The sequence below is a fragment of the Ranitomeya variabilis genome, chromosome 6, assembly GCF_051348905.1.
Source record: "Ranitomeya variabilis isolate aRanVar5 chromosome 6, aRanVar5.hap1, whole genome shotgun sequence".
Classification (NCBI taxonomy): domain Eukaryota; kingdom Metazoa; phylum Chordata; class Amphibia; order Anura; family Dendrobatidae; genus Ranitomeya; species Ranitomeya variabilis.
Genome location: NC_135237.1, coordinates 328,827,575 through 328,853,631, shown reverse-complemented (window position 1 = coordinate 328,853,631; position 26,057 = coordinate 328,827,575). Strand labels below are relative to the sequence as shown.

General features: G+C 42.1%; 1 protein-coding gene across 1 annotated transcript in view; it reads left to right on the top strand.

The window, feature by feature from the left end:
• Positions 1-26,057, top strand: part of LOC143782402 (uncharacterized) — a 106,364-nt gene that overhangs the window by 29,318 nt on the left and 50,989 nt on the right. Inside the window, exons 2-3 of the mRNA XM_077269803.1 lie at positions 3,163-4,311; positions 25,444-25,540. Of these exons, the coding sequence (XP_077125918.1) occupies positions 3,186-4,311; positions 25,444-25,540 (1,223 nt within the window). The 5' untranslated portion in view covers positions 3,163-3,185. The remainder of the gene's footprint in view (positions 1-3,162; positions 4,312-25,443; positions 25,541-26,057) is intronic.

The following is a 26,057-nucleotide window of genomic DNA, read 5'->3' as shown; positions in this document are numbered from 1 at the left end:
TCCTAAGTTTAAGCCTCGGTTCATCGGCCCGTACAAGATATTGGAGATTCTTAACCCTGTGTCCTTCCGTTTGGACCTCCCTGCATCTTTTTCTATTCATAATGTTTTTCATCGGTCATTGTTGCGCAGGTATGAGGTACCGGTTGTGCCTTCCGTTGAGCCTCCTGCTCCGGTGTTGGTTGAGGGCGAGTTGGAGTACGTTGTGGAAAAAATCTTGGACTCCCGTGTTTCCAGACGGAAACTCCAGTATCTGGTCAAATGGAAGGGATACGGTCAGGAGGATAATTCTTGGGTGACTGCCTCTGATGTTCATGCCTCCGATCTGGTCCGTGCCTTTCATAGGGCTCATCCTGATCGCCCTGGTGGTTCTGGTGAGGGTTCGGTGCCCCCTCCTTGAGGGGGGGGTACTGTTGTGAAATTGGATTTTGGGCTCCCCCGGTGGCCACTGGTGGAATTTAACTTGTGTGCATCATCCCCTCTGTTCACCTGTTCCCATCAGGATGTGGGAGTCGCTATTTAACCTTGCTCCTCTGTCACTTCCATGCCGGTCAACATTGTAATCAGAAGCCTTTCTGTGCATGTTCCTGCTACCAGACAACTTCCAGCTAAGTCGGACTTTTGTCCTTGTTTGTTTTTTGCATTTTGTTCCAGTTCACAGCTGCAGTTTCGTTTCTGTGTCTGGAAAGCTCTTGTGATCTGAAATTGCCACTCTGATGTTATGAGTTAATACTAGAGTCTTAAAGTAATTTCAGGATGGTGTATTGATAGGGTTTTCAGCTGACCATGAAAGTACCCTTTCTGTCTTCCTGCTATCTAGTAAGCGGACCTCGATTTTGCTAAACCTATTTTCATACTACGTTTGTCATTTTCATCTTAAATCACCGCCAATATATGTGGGGGCCTCTGTCTGCCTTTCGGGGAAATTTCTCTAGAGGTGAGCCAGGACTATATTTTCCTCTGCCAGGATTAGTTAGTCCTCCGGCCGGCGCTGGGCGTCTAGGGATAAAACGCAGGCTACGCTACCCGGCTACTGTTAGTTGTGCGGCAGGTTTAGTTCATGGTCAGTTTAAGTTTCCATCCTTCCAAGAGCTAGTTCCTATGTATGCTGGGCTATGTTCTCTTGCCATTGAGAACCATAACAGATCCCCAACTTACAGGGTATTTTTGCCCCTGGAGGTCCCATGCGATGGATATTGGTGTCATGTTTCTTATCATGATTTTACCTGTCTATAGGAATGAAACATGACATGGATAGCATCATGCATTGGACCTATATTAAGTTGGAGAGGTTCTTCCAGCCTTATGGTGATGTGAGTGAATGCACTATGTCTGTCCCTTTGCTACAATGCAGAAAATATATCTCCCATAAATATCAGATTGATGCAAAACCCCATTATTCATCACTGACCGTTGGCTCCAAAACATCTAAAAAGATTTTGATCAGAGGAAGCACTATGGTTTGAAAGTGTACTTCACCTCTGCATAAACGAATCTCAGACTTGCGGTCTTTTCCCAAAACAAAGCTCCTGTGGCAATTACCTGTTCACTGCAGGAGGCCCCTACTTCAATGGAGTTCGAAGTGTTATCTATCTCAGTTCCCTTGGTTTAATTCATTTCTCTCTTCCCTAGTTATAATTAGTTCAATGTGAGGGTTATATGTCCCGTCTCTGGAGTACGTCTGCATTTTTAATTTTTCTCTGACATTGACCTAAAATCTTTATTTTAATATTTTTCTCAGTATCGAGTTAGGGATCAGAACTCTGTTGCATATCTCTTAGCCCTGTAAAGTGTTAACATATTGATTCCATAGCCTTCTTTTGAGTTTAGAAGACAATGAATGAAGGAAGGGTATGGTCTCACCACATATGTACTGGGTTTTCATAAAATGTTATGCACATGATATTTTAAGAAATCTTATGTACGAACTATGGAAACATCCGCAGCATAACTTGACCAACTACCAGAATTTGGCAATCTTTACTGTGAATGTTACTGCAGATCTTTTGCTATTCAAAGGCTGAAATGCACGGCATAACCAGACGATTTCATCAGCTGCCATATGTATTGAAGCAGATCTCACTTCAACAGGTCCACAGTTGAAATGTCTATTGTGTGTATATACTAAGCTGCACTCTATATTGTCAGAACAGTGTTTGAAATTGTAAGAAATTTCACGCACTGGCTGCACATTTTAGAGTTGGTGCACAGGGTCTGTAAACGCTACGGTTTGGATGCTGGGTACTTGCACAGTGTCCAACCCACAGCGTCCAGATGTTACAGCATAGTGGATGGGATTTCAAGAAATCCCATGCCCACAGTGGTTGCATAGACTCCCGAGGATCACCCGCGGAGACGGACATGCAGCGCGTCTTTCCAGACCGCATGTCAAGATAAATTTCACTTGTACAATGTATTGGATGCGGTGAATCCGCATGGTTCAATGAACACATGCGGAATCACCTGCATTCAATAGCCGTCAGCGCTTTGGACGCAGCAGACATGTGCTGCGTCAAAAGCTTCAAATTACCGACCGTGTGCACCTACCGTTACTTTTTGCATTGAAAGCATTTGCTTCAGATCTCAAACCCTGCAGCTTTTTTTCAATTTATGTTGCTTATATACAGCGGATTAATTAAGTATTGAACACGACACCAGTTTCTTTAGTAAATATTCTAAGAGTACTATTGACATGAAATGCTCACCAGATGTCAGTAACAACCCATCCAATCGACACAGGCAAAAAAGTCAAACCAATAGATGTCCATACATTAAGTTATGTGTAATAATGAGTAGAATGTGTAATAATGAGAAATGACAAAGGCTTTTGTACTAATTATTACATTTCAGTAAGAGTGTTCATTGCTTTTCCCTGTGTCATTTCTCATTGTTACACATAACTTAATTCATGGACGTCTATGGTTTGATTTCTTTGTGTGGATGGGTTGTAACTTGTTACCAACATCTGGTGAGAGTTTAATACTGCCGTAGATATCACTGTACACCATTACGGCGTATCGCAAAAAAATAGAATTCTGTATTTCGTAACAGTTAAGGGCTCACATACAAGAGTGCAGTCACAGTTAAAACCTTTCAGATCTAACAGTTAACAGCATTTTTTTCCATATAATTACCGTAATCTTTTTTTTTTTTTTTTCCCTTTAGGCAGTTTTCTTTTCTTTTGAAAAATGAATGAACTGAAATACAAATTTGAGCGAATCACGCCAACAACGCTACATATCCACACAGAGATTACAGCGACAAGTTTTTATGCATCTAATGCAGAAGATTTAGATGCCAGGATAGCCAACCTGGTGGAAGTATTTTTGCTGGAGGTTTATAGGTGCAAACTATGCCAGTTTACCAGCAGCTTGAAAAATAAAATATGTCTTCATGTGTCAGACGTGCATCAGCTGGATCAAACTCCTCTGATATCAGAATGCACTGAACAAGAAGAAAGTGATTCTTATGGTATTGGAGAGGAAATGAGTCAAGAAAACAAGGAGAACGAGGAAAACTTGGAAAAAATGCCCTTCTTGTACAGAATGTTGAACACTCTGAGCCCAGCGTCCTGTGATATGAGTCTTGGGGACCAAAATATGGGTACAAATATGGTCAGTGCAAGTGATGTGAATTCATTATTTGATGGAGAGCAGTCAGAGTTTCCCATGGATGAATCTATGCCAAGTGACTGCATTCCACTTTCGAGCTCTGCTAATTCTCCCAAAAGTAAAGATGAAGATGATGCTCAATGCGAGCACCTCTTGTCTCTGGGTCTATACCGCATCTCTAACCTGAGACCCCTCTCTTTATCAACTGAAACAAAAGTTCCTGAAAGCAACTTGGTAAGAAAATCTGTAAGAACTAGGAGCAATATTAGAAGGCTTGCCAATCTACCCTCCTTGTCGACTGAACAGATCAAAGATAACGATAGCCACAAAAAAAGTCATAAGTGTGCTTCATGTCAACTTGAATTTGAGACAAAGGACACCTATAAAGTACATACACAGTGCCACAATGATGGTGATGGGTTCACCTGCTTTTATTGTGGCCTCTTCATGAATGAATGGGACCCAATGGAAAAGCACATAAAAAGCCATCGTCTAGTAAGAAAGCGCTACCAATGTCAGGTATGTGGGAAACGGTTCATGACCCAGAATGCATGGAAAAGCCACATGAGAGGCCATGATCAGAAGAGTGAACTGTTCTTGTGCACAAAGTGCCCTTTATCATTTGAAAGTGAAAGTGTTAGAAACCTGCATGTGACCTGTCATAACGAAGATGTCTTCAAGTGTTGTCAATGTGGACTTGTGGGTATGTGCTTAATATTTTTCCTAGGCAGCTTATGTTACTAGTTGCTCATTAATCACTCCAGTGTTGACCTACCTTCCTTTTTTTTCTATTCATGCTATGCATGACCACACCTAAATTTTAAGGGGTCTTCTCAACTTTGAGGAGCTCTCCTGGTTGTTGTAGGACAATTTGCTCCTAACTGATTTGACAGTTTGGACCGAAATCCCTCTGCACTCCACGTGTTATGAGTTAGCTTTACTTCTGCAGCGGGGGAGAGCACAGCGGGGAAAAGCTTGATCCAGTTATCTGGCTAGTTTCAGAGCAGCGCTTGCGAGCTCTATAGCGAAGAAATTGTGAGCACTGTACTCCAATAGACTGCTGAGATGGCCAGTAACGCAGGAAACAAACCGTAAACATAAAATTAAAAAAAATGCCCATTTAAAGAGGACCTGTTACGAGGGAAAAAGTGGCCAATATTTGCTCCAGCAGTAGTGATGAGCGAACATGGAATGTTTAAATAAAAATGAACATTTATCTTTTTTTCACAAAAAATTTACTTCAGCTTCATTGTGTTTTATTTTACCAAGGGTAACAGGAGAAAATGGACACCAAAACTTTTTGTACAATTTGTCCTGAGTACGCCGATACCCCATATGTGGGGGTAAACCACTGTTTGGGCGCATGGCAGAGCTCGGAAGCGAAGGAGCGCCATTTGACTTTTCAATGCAAAATTGACTGGAATTGAGATGGGACGCCATGTTGAGTTTGGGGAGCCCCTGATGTGCCTAAACATTGAAACCCCCCACAAGTGACACCATTTTGGAAAGTTGACCCCCTAAGGAACTTATCTAGATGTGTGGTGAGCACTTTGAACCATTAAGTGATTCAAAGAAGTTTATAATGCAGAGCCGTAAAAATAAAAAATCATATTTTTTCACAAAAATGATCTTTTCGCCCCCAATTTTTTATTTTCCCAAGGGTAAGAGAAGAAATTGGACCCCAAAAGTTGCTGTCCAATTTGTCCTGAGTACACTGATACCCAATATGTGGGGGTAAACCACTGTTTGGACGCATGGGAGAGCTCAGAAGAGAAGGAGTGCCGTTTGACTTTTCAATGCAAAATTGACAGGAATTGAGATGGGACGCTATGTTGCGTTTGGAGAGCCACTGAAGTGCCTAAACATTGAAACCCCCCACAAGTGACTCCATTTTGGAAAGTAGACCCCCTAAGGAACTCATCTAGATGTGTTGTGAGAGCTTTGAACCCCCAAGTGTTTCTCTACAGTTTATAACGCAGAGCCGGAAGGGAAGGAGCGTCATTTGGAATGCAGACTTAGATGGATTGGTCTGCAGGCGTCACATTGCGTTTGCAGAGCCCCTAATGTACCTAAACAGTAGAAACCCCCCACAAGTGACCCCATATTGGAAACTAGACCCCCCAAGGAACTTCTCTAGATGTGTTGTGAGAACTTTGAACCCCCAAGTGTTTCTCTACAGTTTATAACGCAGAGCCGTGAAAATAAAAAATCTTTTTTTTTTCCACAAAAGTTATTTTTTACCCCCAGTTTTGTATTTTCCCAAGGGTAACAGAAGAAATTGGACCCCAAAAGTTGTTGTCCAATGTGTCCTGAGTACGTTGATACCCCATATGTTGGGGTAAACCCCTGTTTGGGAGCACGGGAGAGCTCAGAATGGAAGGAACACTGTTTTACTTTTTCAACGCAGAATTGGCTGGAATTGAGATCGGACGCCATGTCGCGTTTGGAGAGCCCCTGATGTGCCTAAACAGTGGAAACTCCCCAATTATAACTGAAATCCTAATCCAAACACATCCCTAACCCTAATCCCAACGGTAACCCTAACCCTAATCCCAACCCTATTCCCAACCGTAAATGTAATCCAAACCCTAACTTTAGCCTTAACCCTAGCCCTAACCCTAACTGTAGCCTTAACCCTAGCCCTAACCCTAATGGAAAAATAGAAATAAATACATTTTTTAAATTTTTTAATTTTTTGCTAACTAAGGGGGTGATGAAGGGGGGTTTGATTTACTTTTATAGCGGGTTTTTTTAGCGGATTTTTATGATTGGCAGCCATCACACACTGAAAGACGCTTTTTATTGCAAAAAATATTTTTTGCGTTACCACATTTTGAGAGCTATAATTTTTCCATATTTTGGTCCACAGAGTCATGTGAGGTCTTGTTTTTTGCGGGACGAGTTGACGTTTTTATTGGTAACATTGTCGGGCACGTGACATTTTTTGATCGCTTTTTATTCCGATTTTTGTGAGGCAGATTAACCAAAAAACAGCTTTTCATGAATTTCTTTTGGGGGAGGCGTTTATACCGTTCCGCCTTTGGTAAAATGGATAAAGCAGTTTTATTCTTCGGGTCAGTACGATTACAGCGATACATCATTTATGTCATTTTTTTATGTTTTAGCGCTTTTATACGATAAAAACTATTTTATAGAAAAAATAATTATTTTTGCATTGCTTTATTCTGAGGACTATAACGTTTTATTTTTTCTTTGATGATGCTGTATGGCGGCTCGTTTTTGGGGGACAAGATGACGTTTTCAGCGATACCATGGTTATTTATATCCGTCTTTTTGATCGCGTGTTATTCCACTTTTTGTTTGGCGGTATGATAATAAAGTGTTGTTTTTTGCCTCGGTTTTTTTTTTTGCGGTGTTCACTGAAGGGGTTAACTAGTGGGACTGTTTTATAGGTCGGGTCGTTACGGACGCGGCGATACTAAATATGTGTACTTTTGTTGTTTTTTTTTTAATTTAGATAAAGAAATGTATTTATAGGAACAATATATATATTTTTTTGGGGAATTTTTTTTAATTTTTTTACACATGTGAATATTTCGCGTTGCTCCGGGGGTCTCAGGGAAGCACGCAGGGAGCCCCCTCCCTGCGCGATGCTTCCCTATACCGCCGGAACACTGCGATCATGTTTGATCGCAGTGTGCCGGGGGTTTATGTGCCGGGGGCGGTCCGTGACCGCTCCTGGCACATAGTGCCGGATGTCAGCTGCGATAGTCAGCTGACACTCAGCCGCGCTCCCCCCGTGAGCACGGCCGATCGCGCTGGACGTACTATCCCGTCGGTGGTCATACGGGCCCACCCCACCTCGACGGGATAGTACGTCCGATGTCAGAAAGGGGTTAAATCATCTCCCTTTTGCCCCATTCAAAATAAAACCAATTAAACACATATTTTGTATCGCTGTTTTCAGAATTGTCCAATGTATCAAAATATAAAAACAATTAATCCGATCAGTAAATGACATAACAAGAAATGGGATCAAAATGCCAGAATTACGTTTTTTGGCCGCCGCACGTAAAGTAAAATGCAATAACAGGTGATCAAAACATCATATCTACCCCAAAATTGTATAAATAAAAACGCCAGCTCAGTGCGCAAAAAGTAAGCCCTCTACCTGCCCCAGATCCCGAAAAGTGGAGACTCTACAGGTCTCTTAAAATGGCTTTTTTTTTTCTTACAAACTTTTAATTTTTTTTTTTCACCATTTACTTAAAAAAAAAAGAACTTATACATGTTTGATATATGTGAACTCGTAAAGACCTGGAGAATAATAATGGCAGGTCAGTTTTAGCATTTAATGAATACGATAAATAAAAAACCCAAAAAACAATTGTAGACTTGCACTTTTTTTGCAGTTTCAATGCACTTGGAATTTTTTTCCAGTACACTATATGGGAAAAATCAATGGTGGTGTTCAAAAGTAAAAGCCCTCACATGTCCATTTTGATGGAAAAATAAAAAGTTATGGCTGTGGGAAGAAGGGGAGCAAAACAAAGAAGTGCAAAAATGGAAAGTCGCAAAGTCGTGAAGGGGTTAAAAAAAATCTGTAAAATAAACTCTGTAAAAAAATGTTTAAGGGCACATGAAAATCACTGCCAGCATACAGATGATACTTGTACAATATGTGTGTTGTCCTTTATTAACCCTTTAGTGACAGAGCCAATTTGGTACTTAATGGCCAAGCCAATTTTTACAGTTCTGACCACTGTCACTTTATGAGGTTATAGCTCTAGAACACTTCAACGTATCCCACTGTTTCGGAGATTGTTTTTCGTGACATATTGTACTTCATGTGAGTGGTAAAATTTCTTCGATATAACTTGCGTTTATTTATGAAAAAAATGGAAATTTGGCAATTTTCAAACTTTAAATTTTTATACCCTTAATCAGAGAGTGGTGTCACACAAAATAGTTAATAGGTAACATTTCCCACATGTCAACTTTACATCAGCACAATTTTGGAAACATATTTTTTTTGTTAGGACGTTATAAGGGTTAAAAATTGACCACCGATTTTTCCAACAAAATTTACAAAAAAATTTTTTTTTAGGGACCACCTCACATTTGAAGTGAGTTTGGGGGTTCAACATAACAGAAAATACCCAAAAGTGACACAATTCTAAAAACTGCACTGCTCAAGGTGCTCAAAACCTCATTCAAGAAGTTTATTAACCCTTCAGGTGCTTCATGAGAACTAAAGCAATGTGGAAGGAAAAAATGAACATTTTACTTAATCCACAAAAAAATTAATTTGGAACCAATTTTTGTTATTTTCACAAGGGTATCAGGAAAAAAATGGACCACAAAATTTGTTATGCAATTTCTCCTGAGTACTCCGATACTCCATATGTGGGGGAAAGCCACTGTTTGGGCGCACGGCACAGCTCAGAAGGGAGGGAGCACTATTTGACTTTTTGAACGCAAAATTGGCTGGAATCAATGGTGGTTCCATGTCACGTTTGGAGACCCCCTGATGTACCTAAACAGTGGAAACCCCTGAATTCTAACTCCAACCATAACCCCAACACAACCCTAACCCTAATCCCAACCATAACCGTAATCCCAACCATAACCACAACCCTAACTTTAGTCCAACCCTAACTTTAGCCCAACTCTAACCCTAATGGAAAAATGGAAATAAATACTTTTTTTTTATGTTACTATTTTTCCTTACTAAGGGGGTGATAAAGGGGGATTTTTTTACTATTTTTGTTATTTTGATCACTGTGATAGGGTCTATCACAGTGATCAAAATGAACCAATAGGAAAGATTTCCTATTGTTGCTTGGTGCCGGCCGCCAAATCTAAGCGGGCGCACTGCGCCCGCCATTTTCTTTTGGAAGAAGACGCCAGCGACCCGCGGGACTTCACGGTGGGGGGTTGCAGGGACTCTGGAGGTACCGAGGGGTTTGGGGGACCCCATTTCTCTCTCCTGTGATGTGTTCTCACATCAGAGGAGAGAGAAATTAAATGGGAAATTGGACTTTTTTTTTTCGGTCGCCGTTGTACCGGTAATAACGGCGATCGCAACACTGTGGTCAGTAAAAACTGACCCAAATCATGTTCTCTGGGGTCCTGGAGAAATTCCGATCCTGGGGGGGTGCTATACACTTATTTATCATTAAATAGTGGCGCTAAAGCATAAGTGCCCTTAACTGCCGCCGTTATAAGGCATATCAGCAGTCGTTAAGGGGTTAACATTGCAATGAATAGGAGTGTTTTTGTCACTGATAAAACAATGATCGCACAAACTGACTGATGATACTCAGATCCAAAACTGATGTACAGTGGTCTGTGTTACATATTGTAGCAATCACGGACGTCTGAAGGAGATCTATTGGTGTTAAGGGATCGGGTATTGTGTATTTTGGATTAATTCAGCTTGAAAGATTATGACTATGTTCAGTACTACTTTAGAGGGTGGTTTGACAGAGCTGACACTTAATTTAGTTCTGCTTCTATGGTGAAATATTACAATCCAGCCATGGCCGATGCTGCAATAGCATCTGCCATGGCTGGAGACCCCGATCTGCCCCCCCCCACCGCCACCGATCTCCTCCTCTCCGTCCTGTCATGTCCCATGCTCCCCTCCGTCCTCCTGTCTGCTCCCCCCGTTCTCCGATTGCACCCCCCCATACTTACCGAGCTCCGATGTCCCTCCCGGAGTCCTCGGTCTTCTCCATGGGCGCCGCCATCTTCCAAAATGGCGGGCGCATGCGCAGTGCGCCCGCCGACTCTGCCGGCCGGCAGTTTCTTTCCAGGTACATTTTGATCGCTGTGATAGGTTCTATCACAGTGATCAAAATAAAAATAGTAAATACCCCCCCTTTATCACCCCCATAGGTAGGGACAATAATAAAATACAGAAATTATATTTATTTTTGTTTTTCCATTAGGGTTAGGGTTAGGGTTGCACTTAGGGTTAGGGTTGCACTTAGGGCTAGGGTTGCACTTAGGGCTAGGGTTGCACTTAGGGTTAGGGTTGCACTTAGGGATAGGGTTGCACTTAGGGTTGCACTTAGGGTTAGGGTTGCACTTAGGGTTAGGGTTGCACTTAGGGTTAGGGTTGCACTTAGGGTTAGGGTTTCACTTAGGGCTAAGGTTGCACTTAGGGCTAGGGTTGCACTTAGGGCTAGGGTTGCACTTAGGGCTAGGGTTGCACTTAGGGCTAGGGTTGCACTTAGGGCTAGGGTTGCACTTAGGGCTAGGGTTGCACTTAGGGTTAGGGTTAGAATTAGGGTTAGAATTAGAGTTAGGGTTGCAATTAGGGTTAGGGTTACAATTAGGGCTAGGGTTGGAATTAGGGTTAGAATTAGGCTATGTGCACATGGTGCGGATTTGGCTGCGGATCCGCAGCGGATTGGTCGCTGCGGATTCGTAGCAGTTTTCCATCGCGTTTACAGTACCACGTAAACCTATGGAAAACCAAATCTGCTGTGCCCATGGTGCGGAAAATACAGCGCGGAAACGCTGTGTTGTATTTTCCGCAGCATGTCAATTCTTTGTGCTGATTCCGCATCGTTTTACACCTGCTCCATAATAGGAATCCGCAGGTGAAATCCACACAAAAAACACTGGAAATCTGCGGTAAATCCGCAGGTAAAGCGCAGTGAGTTTTACCTGCATATTTTTCAAAAATGGTGTGAAAAATCCGCACACAAATTCAGAACGTGAGCACATAGCCTTAGGGTTAGGGTTGGAATTAGGGTTAAGACTAGGGTTAGGGGTGTTGGGGTTAGGGTTGGGATTAGGGTTAGGGGTGTGTTGGGGTTAGTGTTGGAGTTAGAATTGAGGGGTTTCCACTGTTTAGGCACATCAGGGGCTCTCCAAACGCGACATGGCGCCACCATTAATTCCAGCCAATCTTGCGTTGAAAAAGTCAAATGGTGCTCTCTCCCTTCCGAGTCCCGACGTGTGCCCAAACAGTGGTTTACCCCCACATATGGGGTACCAGCGTACTCAGGAGAAACTGGACAACAACTTTTGGGGTCCAATTTCTCCTGTAACCCTTGGGAAAATTAAAAATTGCGGGCTAAAAAATTATTTTTGATGAAAGAAAAATTATTTTTTATTTTCACAGCTCTGCGTTATAAACTTTTATGAAGCACTTGGGGGTTCAAAGTGCTCACCACACATCTAGATAAGTTCCTTTGGGGGTCTAGTTTCCAAAATGGGGTCACTTGTGGGGGTTTTCTACTGTATAGGCACATCAGGGGCTCTGCAAACGCAATGTGACGCCCGCAGAGCATTCCATCAAAGTCTGCATTTCAAAACGTCACTACTTCCCTTCCGAACCCCGACGTGTGCCCAAACAGTGGTTTACCCCCACATATGGGGTATCAGCGTACTCAGGAGAAACTGGACAACAACTGTTCGGGTCAAATTTCTCCTGTAACCCTTGGGAAAATAAAAAATTGCGGGCTAAAAAATTATTTTTGAGGAAAGAAAAATTATTTTTTATTTTCACGGCTCTGCGTTATAAACTTCTGTGAAGCACTTGGGGGTTCAAAGTGCTCACCACACATCTAGATTAGTTCCTTGGGAGGTCTAGTTTCCAAAATGGGGTCACTTGTGGGGGGTTTCTACTGTTTTAGCACACAGGGGCTCTCCAAACGCGACATGGTGTCCGCTAATGATTGGAGCTAATTTTCCATGCAAAAAGCCAAATGGCGTGCCTTCCCTTCCGAGCCCTGCCGAGCACCCAAACAGTGGTTTACCACCACATATGGAGTATCAGCGTACTCAGGACGAACTGGACAGCAACATTTGGGGTCCAATTTCTCCTGTTAGCTTTGGGAAAATAAAAAATTCCGGGCTAAAAAATCATTTTTGAGGAAAGAAAAATTTTTTTTTATTTTCACGGCTCTGCGTTATAAACTTCTGTGAAGCACCTGGGGGTTTAAAGTGCTCACTATGCATCTAGATAAGTTCCTTGGGCAGTCTAGTTTCCAAAATGGGGTCACTTGTGGGGGAGCTCCAATGTTTAGGGACAAAGGGGCTCTCCAAACGCGACATGGTGTCCGCTAACGATTGGAGCTAATTTTCCATTCAAAAAGTCAAATGGCGCGCCTTCCCTTCCGAGCCTTGCCGTGCGCCCAAACAGTGGTTTACCCTCACATGTGAGGTATCGGCGTACTCAGGAGAAATTGCCTAACAAATTTTAGGATCCAATTTATCCTGTTGCCCATGTGAAAATGAAAAAATTGACGCTAAAATAATTTTTTTGTGAAAAAAAGTACTTTTTCATTTTTACGGATCAATTTGTGAAGCACCTGAGGGTTTAAAGTGCTCACTATGCTTCTAGATAAGTTCCTTGGGGTGTCTAGTTTCCAAAATGGGGTCACTTGTGGTTGAGCTCCAATGTTTAGGCACACGGGGGCTCTCCAAACGCGACATGGTGTCCGCTAAAGATTGGAGCCAATTTTTCATTCAAAAAGTCAAATGGTGCTCCTTCCCTTCCAAGCCCTGCCGTGCGCCCAAACAGTGGTTACCCCCACATATGAGGTATCAGCGTACTCAGGACAAATTGGACAACAACGTTCGTGGTCCAGTTTCTCCTTTTACCCTTGGGAAAATAAAAAATTGTTGCTAAAAGATCATTTTTGTGACTAAAAAGTTAAATGTTCATTTTTTCCTTCCATGTTGCTTCTGCTGCTGTGAAACACCTGAAGGGTTAATAAACTTCTGGAATGTGGTTTTGAGCACCTTGAGGGGTGCAGTTTTTAGAATGGTGTCACTTTTGGGTATTTTCAGCCATATAGACCCCTCAAACTGACTTCAAATGTGAGGTGGTCCCTAAAAAAAATGGTTTTGTAAATTTTGTTGTAAAAATGAGAAATCACTGGTCAAATTTTAACCGTTATAACTTCCTAGCAAAAAAAAATTTTGTTTCCATAATTGTGCTGATGTAAAGTAGACATGTGGGAAATGTTATTTATTAACTATTTTGTGTCACATAACTCTCTGGTTTAATAGAATAAAAATTCAAAATGTGAAAATTGCGACATTTTCAACATTTTCGCCAAATTTCCGTTTTTTTTTTCACAAATAAACGCAGAAATTATCGACCTAAATTTACCACTAACATGAAGCCCAATATGTCACGAAAAAACAATCTCAGAACCGCTAGGATCCGTTGAAGCGTTCCAGAGTTATCACCTCATAAAGGGACACTGGTCAGAATTGCAAAAAATGGCCAGGTCATTAAGGTCAAAATAGGCTGGGTCATGAAGGGGTTAATCCAAACGGTTAATAAACCTGAATATTTAACCCCTTCATGACCTTGGGATTTTCCGTTTTTCCATGTTCGTTTTTCGCTCCCCTCCTTCCCAGAGCCATAACTTTTTTATTTCTCCGTCCATATGGCCATGTGAGGGCTTTTTTTTTGCGGGACGAGTTGTACTTTTGAACGACATCATTGGTTTTAGCATGTCGTGTACTAGAAAACGGGAAAAAAATTCCAAGTGCGGTGAAATTGCAAAAAAAAGTGCAATCCCACACTTGTTTTTTGTTTGGCTTTTTTGCTAGATTCACTAAATGCTAAAACTGACCTGCCATTATGATTCTCCAGGTCATTACGAGTTCATAGACACCTAACATGACTAGGTTATTTTTTATCTAAGTGGTGAAAAAAAATTCCAAACTTTGCTAAAAAAAAATAATAATGGGGCGCATGCGCGGACTCTGACGGAGCCAGACATGCTCTGCTGAGCTCCGTGACCCGATCTACCGACGAGACCCCATAGAGCGCCGGAATCTCCCTGCTCTCACTGGGAACTTACCGCTATCGCTTCGGAGTCCGACCCGGCCTGATATGCCAAAGAAAGGCTCTGCAAAACAGCCGGTAAGCCGCACAATAGCCGACTTTCTGACTGGAGGCGGAGTGGGCAAGATGGCCGCCGCAACTTCTTCCATGTCGGCTCCTTCCCCACCACATGATGTCGGGGCCAGCCCTGAGGAATTGGTAATGGCTGCAGGTGATGTTATCCCCACGGCCGCTTTAGTAAAGACACTTCAACAGACTTTCAGGGCTGAGCTCACCACAGCCATGCAGACTGTTACTTTGCAGCTGCAGGACATAGCCCAGCGTACCTCAGCCCTGGAAGATAAAATGGATGCCACTGCAGAGGCATTAGAGGAAGACAAAGATACTATTAAGCACCAGGCTGACCGAATTACAGACCTAGAATTAAAATGTGAGGACTACGAAAATAGGTCCCGCAGAAGTAATATTCGAATTCGTGGTCTCCCTGAATCGATTTCAACATTAAAGGATACTGCCTCTGCATTGTTTAAAGCATTACTGCCTGACATAGACCCAAGCCTATTGCACATCACAAGAATACATAGGGCTCTGGGCAAACCCCGCACCTCAGATTTTCCTAGAGATGTTGTTCTAAAGATGCATTACGAAGAATCTAGAGACCTTATACTGGCTGCTACAAGGGACTTAGCTTCCCTACCGGGCCTGCCGGACTCGGTGAGACTGTATGCTGATCTCTCTCCATCTACACTAGCTAGGAGAAGAGCCCTCAGGCCTGTCACAACAGCGCTTCAGGCTTTGCAGATAAAATATAAATGGGGGTTCCCCTTCGCTCTTTCATTTTCTCACAACAATGAACTCTTCATCTGCCGTTCCTTAGAAGATGGCAGAAAAGTGCTTGAACGCGCTGGAGTTCCTCTCCTTGAAGCTGCACCACCTCAACCACAACGGAGACCACGTCCAACTAAAGACTGGATTAATGCCCCAAGAACCAGGAGCCAGAATTCCCGGGTTACTTGACCGCACTTAAAATGGCGATCAGGAGATTTTCTCTCAAAATTGTTGGCATCTTTGTCAGAATGTTATTTGTACAGTTTCAAAATATAAGGTTTATGTTCTTTCTATAAGGCTGTAGAGCATAGCCTCTACGAAGTGATATGTTTCCCTTAAGAAGTTGTTCTCATGTTAGATTCCGAGCTAAATAATATATGCCCTAATGTTACACCCCTCTCTTACTTTACTACCCTCCTCCCCTCCCCCCCTCTTCCCCCCCCCTCTTTCCCCCCTCTTCCCCCCCCCTCCTCCCCTCCCTCCCCTCCTTCCCCCTCCCTCCCCCCCCTCCTCCCCTTCCCCCCCTCTTTCCCCTTCCCCCCTTCCTCCCCTACCCCCCTACCCCCCCTTTTCCCCCTCCCCCCCTCCCCCCTCTTTCCCCCTCCTCCCCCCCCTCTTTCCCCCCCCCTCCCCCCCCTTTTCCCCCTCCCCCCCCCTCTTTCCCCCTCCCCCCCCCTCTTTCCCCCTCCCCCCCTTTCCCCCCCCCTTCCCCCCCCCTTTCCCCCTCCCCCCCTCTTTCCCCCTCCCCCCCCCCTTTTTTCCCCCCCTTTCCCCCTCCCCCCCCTCTTTCCCCCTCCCTCCCTTTCCCCCCCCTCTTTTCCCCCTCCCCCCCCCTCCCCCCCCCCTCTTTCCCCCTCCCTCCCTTTCCCCCCCCCTCTTTTCCCCCTCCCCCCCCCTTTCCCCCCCCTTTCCCCCTCCCCCCCCCCTCTTTCCCCCTCCCTCCCTTTCCCCCCCCCTTTTTTTTTTTTTTTCTTTCTTTCTTTTCTTTTTTTTTTTTTTTTTCTTTTTTCTTCTCCCCCTCTCTCTACTCCCCTTCCCCTCACTTATAAGGGCATTTTCATATACGGGTTGGGTTGTCGGGTACTTTACATGCTGCTCACTTTTGGTGATATCTGGATCCCCCGTTAATATGGTGATCCGAATCACCATACAATTTGGGTTTTGGGCCCATTTACTGGTGTTCTTTTTGTTAATTGTCACTGTTTCCCCCTGTTATGTCTCCTTCCCACTGTGTCTCCACAGAAATGGCTCTTCATACCGATATTGCCCATATAGACCATGGTCTGTTATCAAGAAGTTTAATTTGAAATCCCAGGTCACTTTGTTCCCTAGCAGTTGTTGGCTGTGTTGTCATGTGTAGAGTTCTTTCCCATAACGTAAGGGGGTTTAACTCCCCCATGAAACGTAGAAAAGCCTTTATAGATTATCACAAGCAGAAACCCGATATCATATGTCTACAGGAAACTCATTTCTCCAAGTCCTCAGCCCCCAAATACTTTGATTCTCACTATACGCGTTTTCATTTAGCTTCTTGGGATCGGAAAACTAGAGGAGTGGCCATATTTATCAGAAACAGTCTCCCACTCCAGGTTGAGAACACATATTCAGATTCGGAGGGTAGGTTTATAATTATTCATGGTACTCTGCAAGGTCAAAATATTTGCATAATAAATAGCTATCTCCCCGCCAATACTCAAACTTTAGTATTAAAACTTATCCTGTCCAAAATATCTACTATTCCCTACCTTCACTTGATATGGTGTGGGGATTTTAATCTCACTTTGAACCCGCTCCTAGACAGTAGCGCTTTGAGAAGATTCGATATATCCAAATCAGATAGGAAAAAAATTGTGCATTTGTTGAACGAGAATAGACTGGTAGACACATGGAGGGAAACCAATGGCTCAGCAAGAGGCTATACTTACTTCTCATCTGTGCACAAGACATATTCAAGAATCGACCTGCACTTGACCACAGCACATTCACTGCCATCCACTCTATTTTCCCGCCATATTCCGTCCTCGTGGTCTGACCATGACGTCGTATTCTCTGTGTTTAATTTTAATATTGCGACATCGCGTCTGTTTAGATGGCGTCTAAATGAATCCCTTATCACAGATCCTGTAACCACCACCCAAATTAAAGAAGAATTAAAGTTCTATTTCCAAACTAATGTTACCGAGGACTCGTCTCCTGGAAACGTATGGCTGGCCCATAAAAAATTTATTACGGGATCCTTTATAAAACTGGCCGCCAATAAAAAAAAGAATAGATCTGAACTTCAAAATAAATTAGAGGCTAGGCTGTTGAAACTAGAACAAGCAAACCAAATATCTACTTCACGTTATCTAATTAAACAGATACAAAGTACTAAATTGCAACTAGATGCCACACTTACTAATAGAACAGAGAGGGCATTAACCTGGACCAAGGCCACTTTTTATAGACAAGCAAATAAACCGAGTAAAATGTTGGCGCGCCAGTTAAGAATAAAAGAATTGCTAAATACGGTTCCATCAATTAAAGATTCTAAAGGCCGAGTGTCGGCTCACCCCGAAATTATCTACAAAGAATTTCATGAATACTATCAAAAACTTTACTCTTCCCCGCAATCTCCTCCCCCCCATCTTTTGCAGTCCTTTCTACAAAACTTAACACTTCCAAAAATTAATGAATCCACATCTCAACAACTTCAAGCTAATATAACAGATGAGGAAATAAAACTCACAATAAAAAATTTGAAAACGGGTAAGGCACCCGGCCCCGATGGCCTCACAACCCTCTACTACAAAAAGTTCCAGGATGCACTTACGCCACACATAAAAAATTTCTGTAACGCTCTTCTATCTGGATCCCAGATGCCCCCTGAATTTTATTTTGCGCAAGTGGCTGTGATCCCCAAACCGAATAAGGACCATCTATTAACTAAAAACTACCGGCCCATTTCACTTCTAAATGTGGACCTCAAAATATTCACGTCAATTATTGCTGACAGATTCAACAAAATACTTCCCTCACTAATACATGGAGACCAGGTGGGTTTTATACCCTTGAGGCAAGGTCCTGACAACATAAGAAGAAACTTAAATATTATTCACTCTGCTCATAACTCGCAAAAATCGACCTTACTATTATCATTAGATATTGAAAAGGCCTTTGATTCCCTATCCTGGACTTACCTCTTCACGATCCTCCCCAAGTTTGGTATCCCCCAAACTCTACTTTCTAGTCTTCACCTGTTGTATGATAATCCGACTGCATACCTCAAATTACCCTCAATACAACCTCTTCCGATCAATATTGGGAGAGGATCTAGACAAGGTTGCCCCCTATCACCAGCATTATTTGCTTTAGCGATGGAACCTTTAGCTGAAGCCATTAGAAGTAACCCTAACATATTAGGCCCTCCAGGCCTTGGTAACCAATATAAGGTTAGTCTCTTTGCTGACGACCTCTTACTGACCATCACTAACCTTTACACTACCCTCCCCAATCTGTTTTCGACACTCCGTGAGTTTGAGTTGGTCTCGGGCCTTAAAATTAATATCGAAAAGTCTGAAGCTTTATTCATAAATACCCCTGAAGAGATACAGTCAAGTCTAATCACCCAATTTGGATTCACCAAAAGAGAACACTTCCTGACATACTTGGGAATAAACCTTACCACCAATAAGTCATCGCTTTATAAATGGAACTATGTTCCACTAATTCAGAATCTCCGGAGGGATGTGGCCAGATGGTCTACAATGCCATTGTCTTGGCTTGGAAGATTGAATGCCATTAAAATGGTGTCTCTCCCCCGGTTTTTATATTTGTTTCGCTCCCTTCCCATTTCAGTACCCTTAAAGATGTTCCAGGAAATACACTCTATTATTTCAAAATTCATTTGGCAGGGGAAAAAACCTAGAATTAAGCAAAAAATGATGTTTGTGCACAGAAAGAAAGGTGGTTTGTCCTTACCTAATTTTATGGCCTATTTTAAAGCTGCTCAAATTGCTCAATTAACCAGTGTCTGCTCAACCAGTAATAAACCAAGATGGGTCCATTTGGAATCTTACCTGTTAAAACCCTATTCTCTGTCAGGTTTATTGTGGACCACAGAGAAACTGCCACATGACATTTCTACCAAAACACCTTTTGCCGCTCAATCACTAATTCTTTGGCGTAAAGAGAGATTCAAACTTGGGCTCCAATCTAAATCTACACCACTACAATACTTATTTAACAATCCAATGTTCAGACCGGGTTTGGACCTCCGCCCTTACTCTTGGTGGATACTAAATGGTATGACTACGTTGAGACATTTGTGTACCCCATTCAATACATTGTTAACTATACAAGAATTCATTCAAAAATATAATCCCCCAGTTCGAGAGGCCTTCCGTTTGAACCAAATTTTTAATTTTGCCAAACAAAATGTAGTGAATAAAGCTACCTTCCCCTTGTCTGGCTTCGAACAGAAGTGTCTCTCTGACCCCTTGGGTAGGGGGACAATTTATTTACTATACTCTACAATTAATGCTACACATGATAATGAGAAATTAAAGTATATGAAACAATGGGAAAAAGACCTGGGATTTACTATGTCCTTGGAGGATTGGCACAGATGTTGTGACAACATCTCCAGGGGTAGCCACCAGGTTTCGTTGGTGGAATCTTCGATCAAAGTCCTTCAGAGGACATATTTGGTACCTACTAGACTCAAGGTCATTTATCCTCATTTATCTGATATGTGTTTTAGAGGTTGTAATGTCCCAGGTGATATGAAACATATCTGGTGGAACTGTCCCCTAGTCCTGACGCTTTGGCAGGAAGTAAAAGCCATAGCAGAGAAAATGTTTAATAGAATTCTCCATCTTGACCCGATTGTTTTCTTATTGGGTTCTAAACATCCTGGTTTCTCGAAGTATTCACATAAACTGCTTAATCTACTATGCATGGCAACTAAGATACATATAGCATCAAAGTGGAAGACTTCATCGCTTTCTATATCTTCGGTCAAAGACAGAATGAGTGCAATAATGCTATACGAACGTATTCAAGCGACTAGAACAGACAGTTGGAATACATTCTTTCGGACATGGTCACCTTGGCTGGACCTGGACTCCAACACTTGCTTATCTCAGGCGTTAGTACTCTCTCCATAATGCCTCTTTCTTTTGTGGAACTTGGAAGTTCTTCCTTTGTTCTATTTGAAACTCGCCGTTTTATCTAACCCCCTCTTCCACCCAAGATCTATCAAGATTTTAACGTACACGTTCAATTTTATTTATATTTCCTCACAGTAATATATACTAACGTGTTTAAGTGGTCAATGTCTGCTGTAATTTTTCATAATGCCATAAAGTGGTTTGGTAACACCCCCATCCCTATTGTGTCTCCCACCCTGTTTTTGTCCTGTCTTTATATGTAAAAAATTGGTTTATCTCAGGATTTTATAGTTGATTGTCTTACAAATATGTAATCATCCCCTGCGTGGGTAAACTATTCCTGATCTGTTTATTGTTAAAAACATAATAAAACTCATTGAAACAAAAAAAAAAAAAATAATAATAATTGCGCCATTTTCCGATATCCGTAGCGTTTCCATTTTTCATGATCTGGGGTCGGTTGAGGGCTTATTTTTTGCGTGCCGAGCTGGCGTTTTTAATGATACCATTTTGGTGCAGATACGTTCTTTTGATCGCCCATTATTGCATTTTAATGCAATGTCGCTGTGACCAAAAAAACGTAATTCTGGCGTTTCAAATTTTTTTCTCGCTATGCTGATTAGCGATCAGGTTAATGCTTTTTTTTTTATTGATAGATCGGGCGATTCTGAACTCGGTGATACCAAATATGTGTAGATTTGATTTTTTTTTTAATTGATTTATTTTGAATGAGGCGAAACGGGGGTGATTTAAACTTTTATATTTTTTTTTTATTTTTTTCACATTTTTTTTTACTTTTTTTTTTACTTTTGCCATGCTTCAATAGCCTCCATGGGAGGCTAGAAGCAGGCACAGCACGATCGCCTCTGCTACATAGCAGCGATCTGATGTTCGCTGCTATGCAGCAGAAATGCAGGTGTGCTGTGAGCGCCGACCACAGGGTGGCGCTCACAGCTACCGGCGATCAGTAACCATAGAGGTCTCAAGGACCTCTATGGTTACAGTGCTGAAGCATCGCCGACCTCCGATCATGTGACGGGGGTCGGCGATGCGCTCATTTCCGGCCGCCCGGCCGGAAGCGCCGGTTAAATGCCGCTGTCTGCGTTTGACAGCGGCATTTAACTAGTTAATAGGCGCGGACAGATCGCGATTCTGCCCGTGCCTATTACGGGCACATGTCAGCTGTTTTGAACAGCTGACATGTCCCAGCATTGATGCGGGCTCACCGCCGGAGCCCGCATCAAAGTGGGGCTTTTGACCTCGGACGTACTATCCCGTCCGAGGTCAGAAAGGGGTTAAGAAAGTAAAAGTAAAATATTGTGCTTCTTAAGAGAATATCTATATGTGCATAATTATTGGGCAACTGTTAATGTGCAGGATTACACTGTTCAGTGAGGTGTACTGTCTTCTTTCCGTTAATCTCCCATTTAAGAAGGGCCTACAAGTTCTCAATAGGGTTTAGGTCAGTTGAGGTTGGGGCCATGTCATTATTCCTTCATTTTATGGTGTTTACTGGCTAGCCAAGCAGTAGAGTGCTTTGATGCGTGCGATGGAGCATTGTCCTGCAGAAAAATTGTTGTTTTTTTTTTTAAAGCTGCTGAGCTTTTCTAGTAACACTGCTTGCAGAAACTCTTCAAAACCTAGCTCGCAGTTTGAAAATTGATTTTAAGTCCATCTTGGACCCGAAAAGGTCCAGTTAAGGAAAAAATGAAGGAAAAAACGGTCCTGTTGGCTCATCTTTAATAATACCAGCCCATAGCAGTACCCGACCTTCACCTTGCTGGCATTTGAGTAAAAGTTGAGGTCTGTGCCCGTTACTGACCTAGCCAAGGGACACATCCATCTGGTCTGTCTAGAGCCACTCTCATCTCATCAGTCCATTAACCTTTGAATAATCCGTCTTCAAATATTTCTTGGCCCAGTCTTGATTTTGCACTTTGTGTATTGTTCAGTAGTGGTCGGGTTCCAGGCTCCTTACCTCGGCCATGTCTCTGAGTACTGAGCACCTTGTAGTCCAGATGTTGCAGTTCTGGAATATGACAGCACTGGAGGACAATGGGTTCCTGGTCACTTCACATTTGATTCTTCTCAAATCTTTGGCAGTTAATGTGAGTCTTTTTCCTCAACATGTTTTTGCAACCCTGTTGTCTATTTGTAACCACTTTTAATGGTTCTGTGATTGCGTCCCAATATCTTAGTAATTTCAAGAATGCTGCATCCCTCTGTAAGATGTAACAATTTTTGACTTTTCATAGTTAAATCTATTTTTGGCCCTTTTTGCCTGAGGAAAACAAGCTGCCTAATAATTCTGCACACCTTGATAAATGGAGTTGTGTCCTCAGTCCACAGCATCTTTCATTACACAATTGCACATCTTCTGATCTGCTTCATCCAATAAGTATTCATGTTTACATCCTGAGTTGGAAAATCTGCATATAAATGATGATATGGTCAAAATACTCACTTGCCTAAAAATTGTGCACACAGTGAAAGTAAGTAGAACAACAGGATTAATGGAGATGTGAATGAGGCCTCAATGTGTCATGATCAATTAAATGACAACCAGCTGTTTAAATTCTTCTTTTCAAAATGGTGTTTCCCTACAAAGTCTACAAAGTCTGATACAATCACCAGCAATTGGACTATATCAAACTGTGTGGACCCCCCAACTGGTAATATCAATATTGTCAATTTTATTTTTTTTCAAGAAAAGATTATCCAGAATTATTATTTGAAGCACCAATCCAGCTTTTTTTTTACAGTGCTGGAGTACTGCCACTGACACGAAGCCCCTGAGCCTAGTATTTTACTTACTTGTTGTCTTCTGCTATTCCCAGTGCTGCTCTCTTCCCATGCCATCATCTTGTGATGGCAATTTCTGAATGACCAGAAATCAGAGGTAATGGTCACAAGCTTGTATAACTTGTAAAAATCCCTGAGCTTCCTTGATTCTGCCGCTCTTTTCCGTTTTGTGCTGTGTCACTCCATTGCAGAGAGATTCATATGTATTTCTTTGGTGCGCATTGCGTGAAATCTTTTTGCGGACAAACTGGGCATTTCTTCCCAGACTTTTCTGAGGGAGTGGGCTTTCATCCCTACCTCTTAGATACTGCCAATCACAGCCTCTGAGCCTGATAGACTGCTATAGTTGAGCTGTGATTGGTACTATCTGGGTGAGAGGCTGAAAATGCATGCCCCCACAGAAAACTCTGAAGAAACGTCCAGTTGTACTGCAAGAAGAGATTTCACATAGTGTGCTCCTGAAGAAATATATGTGAATATCTCTGCATTTTAGTGAAATGCTACAAGATGGAAAAGAGTTGCAGAATAAAAGGAGCTCAGAGATTTTTATAAAGTATTTTACTGACTAAGTGACAGTCATATTTATTAGAAAATACACATTTAATAAAAATAGATGTGTTAGAAAATCTGAATGCTCCTTTTTAAATGGAACCTGTCAGGTGATTCATGCTCTCTGAAACATGGTCAGCTTAAATCTGGGACTGTTCCATCATTTTACCAATATCCCTGTTTTACTCTGAACTGTAATATAATATGAACAGGGAGTGAACTGGTCACAAGAGTAAAGCAGAGAGGCCTGACTGGCAGATACTCAGCGCGGCTGCTCCCTCGCCTCTCATTTTTGTGTGTGTATAGGGAGAGACCCGTCAGTCAAGTAGAGCTGAGTGGAGAGACGTTTGAAGGGACTCATTCCCCTGTCTAGTCCACATAGTCACCTCGTTCTTGACTCCCTGTTCAAGGTATGTTTTTTTTTTTTCTTGAGCTCCGGAGCATTTCAGAGTAAAACAGATATAGTTGTAAAGATGGAGCCGATCTCTGACTGCTCAATCACTTGGCAGGTTCCCTTTAACCTGAGAAATAAGTGTATAGCGCCCCTCAGCATCGTAAAATCTCTGAGGTCTCTGCTACGGGGGGGTAGCTGAGGCCCCGGAGAACATGAATCGGGTCAGTTTTTACAGTCTCTAGTCTTGTGATTGCCGTTATTCACCGAATAACGGCAGTTGCAAAAAAAAAAAAAGTCAGATTTCCCATTTATTCCTCTCTCCTCTGATATGATCTAGCATACCCACGGAGAGAGAATTGGGGTCCACCGAGCCCAACCCCGGTATCTTTGCCATCCCCGGACCCTCCTGCTCCGTCCCACGAACTTCCACGTCTTCTTCCTGGAAGAAAATGGCGAGCACATGGTTCATTTTAATCACTGTGATAGACTGTATCACAGTGATCAAAATAAAGAAAAATCGAAAATCAACCCTCCCCCTTTATCACCCCCTTACTTAAGTAAAAATAATAATAAAAATATATATATATATTTTTTCCATTCTTTGCAGTTAGGGTTGGGGTTAGGGTGATGTTGGGGTCAGGGTTGTTGTTAGGGTTAGGGGTGTGTTAGGGTTATGGTTGAGTTAGAACCACTGTTTAGGTACATCAGGGGGTCTTCAAACGCGACATGGTGCCCGCCATTGATTCCAGCCAATTTTGAGTTCAAAAAGTCAAACGGTGCTCCCTCCCTTCTGAGCCCTGCCATACTCCCAAACAGTGGCTTTCCCCCACGTACAGGGTATCGGCGTAATCAGGAGCAATTGCAGAACCAATTTTGTGGTCCACTTTCTCCTGTTACACTTGTGAAAATAAAAAAGTTTAGGTGTAAAGCACATTTTTTGTGAAAAAAGTAAAATGTTTATTTTTTATTTCCACATTGCTTTAGGTCTCGTGAAGCACCTGAAGGGTTAATAAACTTCTTGAATGTGGCTTTGAGCACCTTGAGGGGTGCAGTTTTTATAATGCTATCACTTTTAGGTATTTTCTGTCATATTGACCCCCCCCCCCCCCCCAACTCACTTCAAATGTGAGGTGGTCCCTTAAAAAAAAAAAAAAAAAAGTTGTGTAACTTTTATAGGAAAAATGAGAAATCGCTGGTCAACTTTTAACCCTTATAACTTCCTAGCAAAAAAAATTGTTTCCTAAGTTGTGACATCTACAGCAGCCATTATAGCCCATTTTATTTTATCACCTAATTAGTAACTGTTATTTTATGTCTATTGTTTTGTAGAACAAGAATGGAACAATATATTTGAGCATTTGTGCAAGCATGACAACAGTTTAAAGCCCTTTATATGTAGCAAATGCAGCAAAAGATTTTCCACCAAGTAAGTTATTTATTTTGTTTTATGGCATATGTACTCCCTGATGTATACTTCCAACAAAAGGCTGCAGCATAAGCCACATTATTGGCAATAGTATAAGCCCAAAAATTTATCACACTATGAAATAAAAAATACTGGTTTAAGTATTCTTTTGTCATATACTGGATGAATGGGGCCTTATGGATAAGTTAGCTGTATGTGCTGCAAATTAGACGTATTGATATAGCAAGATAAGCAATAACAGAATGTAATATATTTTTATACCTGTAGAATTTATCATACAAGGTTAATTAGCATGTATTCTGCAAAAAGGAAACAATTACGGTGTAATTATTGTAAATAATAATTATATTTATCTGCCTCTATGTCCTATGGAGGCATAAACATAAATTTGTCTAAAGAGAAAAACTGTTAACTACACGCTGATGTATTTTTAGCATCATAAAGCAAAATATTCTGCTAAGGAGAATATATTTTAAAGTATATCATTACTTTATCAATCATTTCTGCTAAAGTTTAG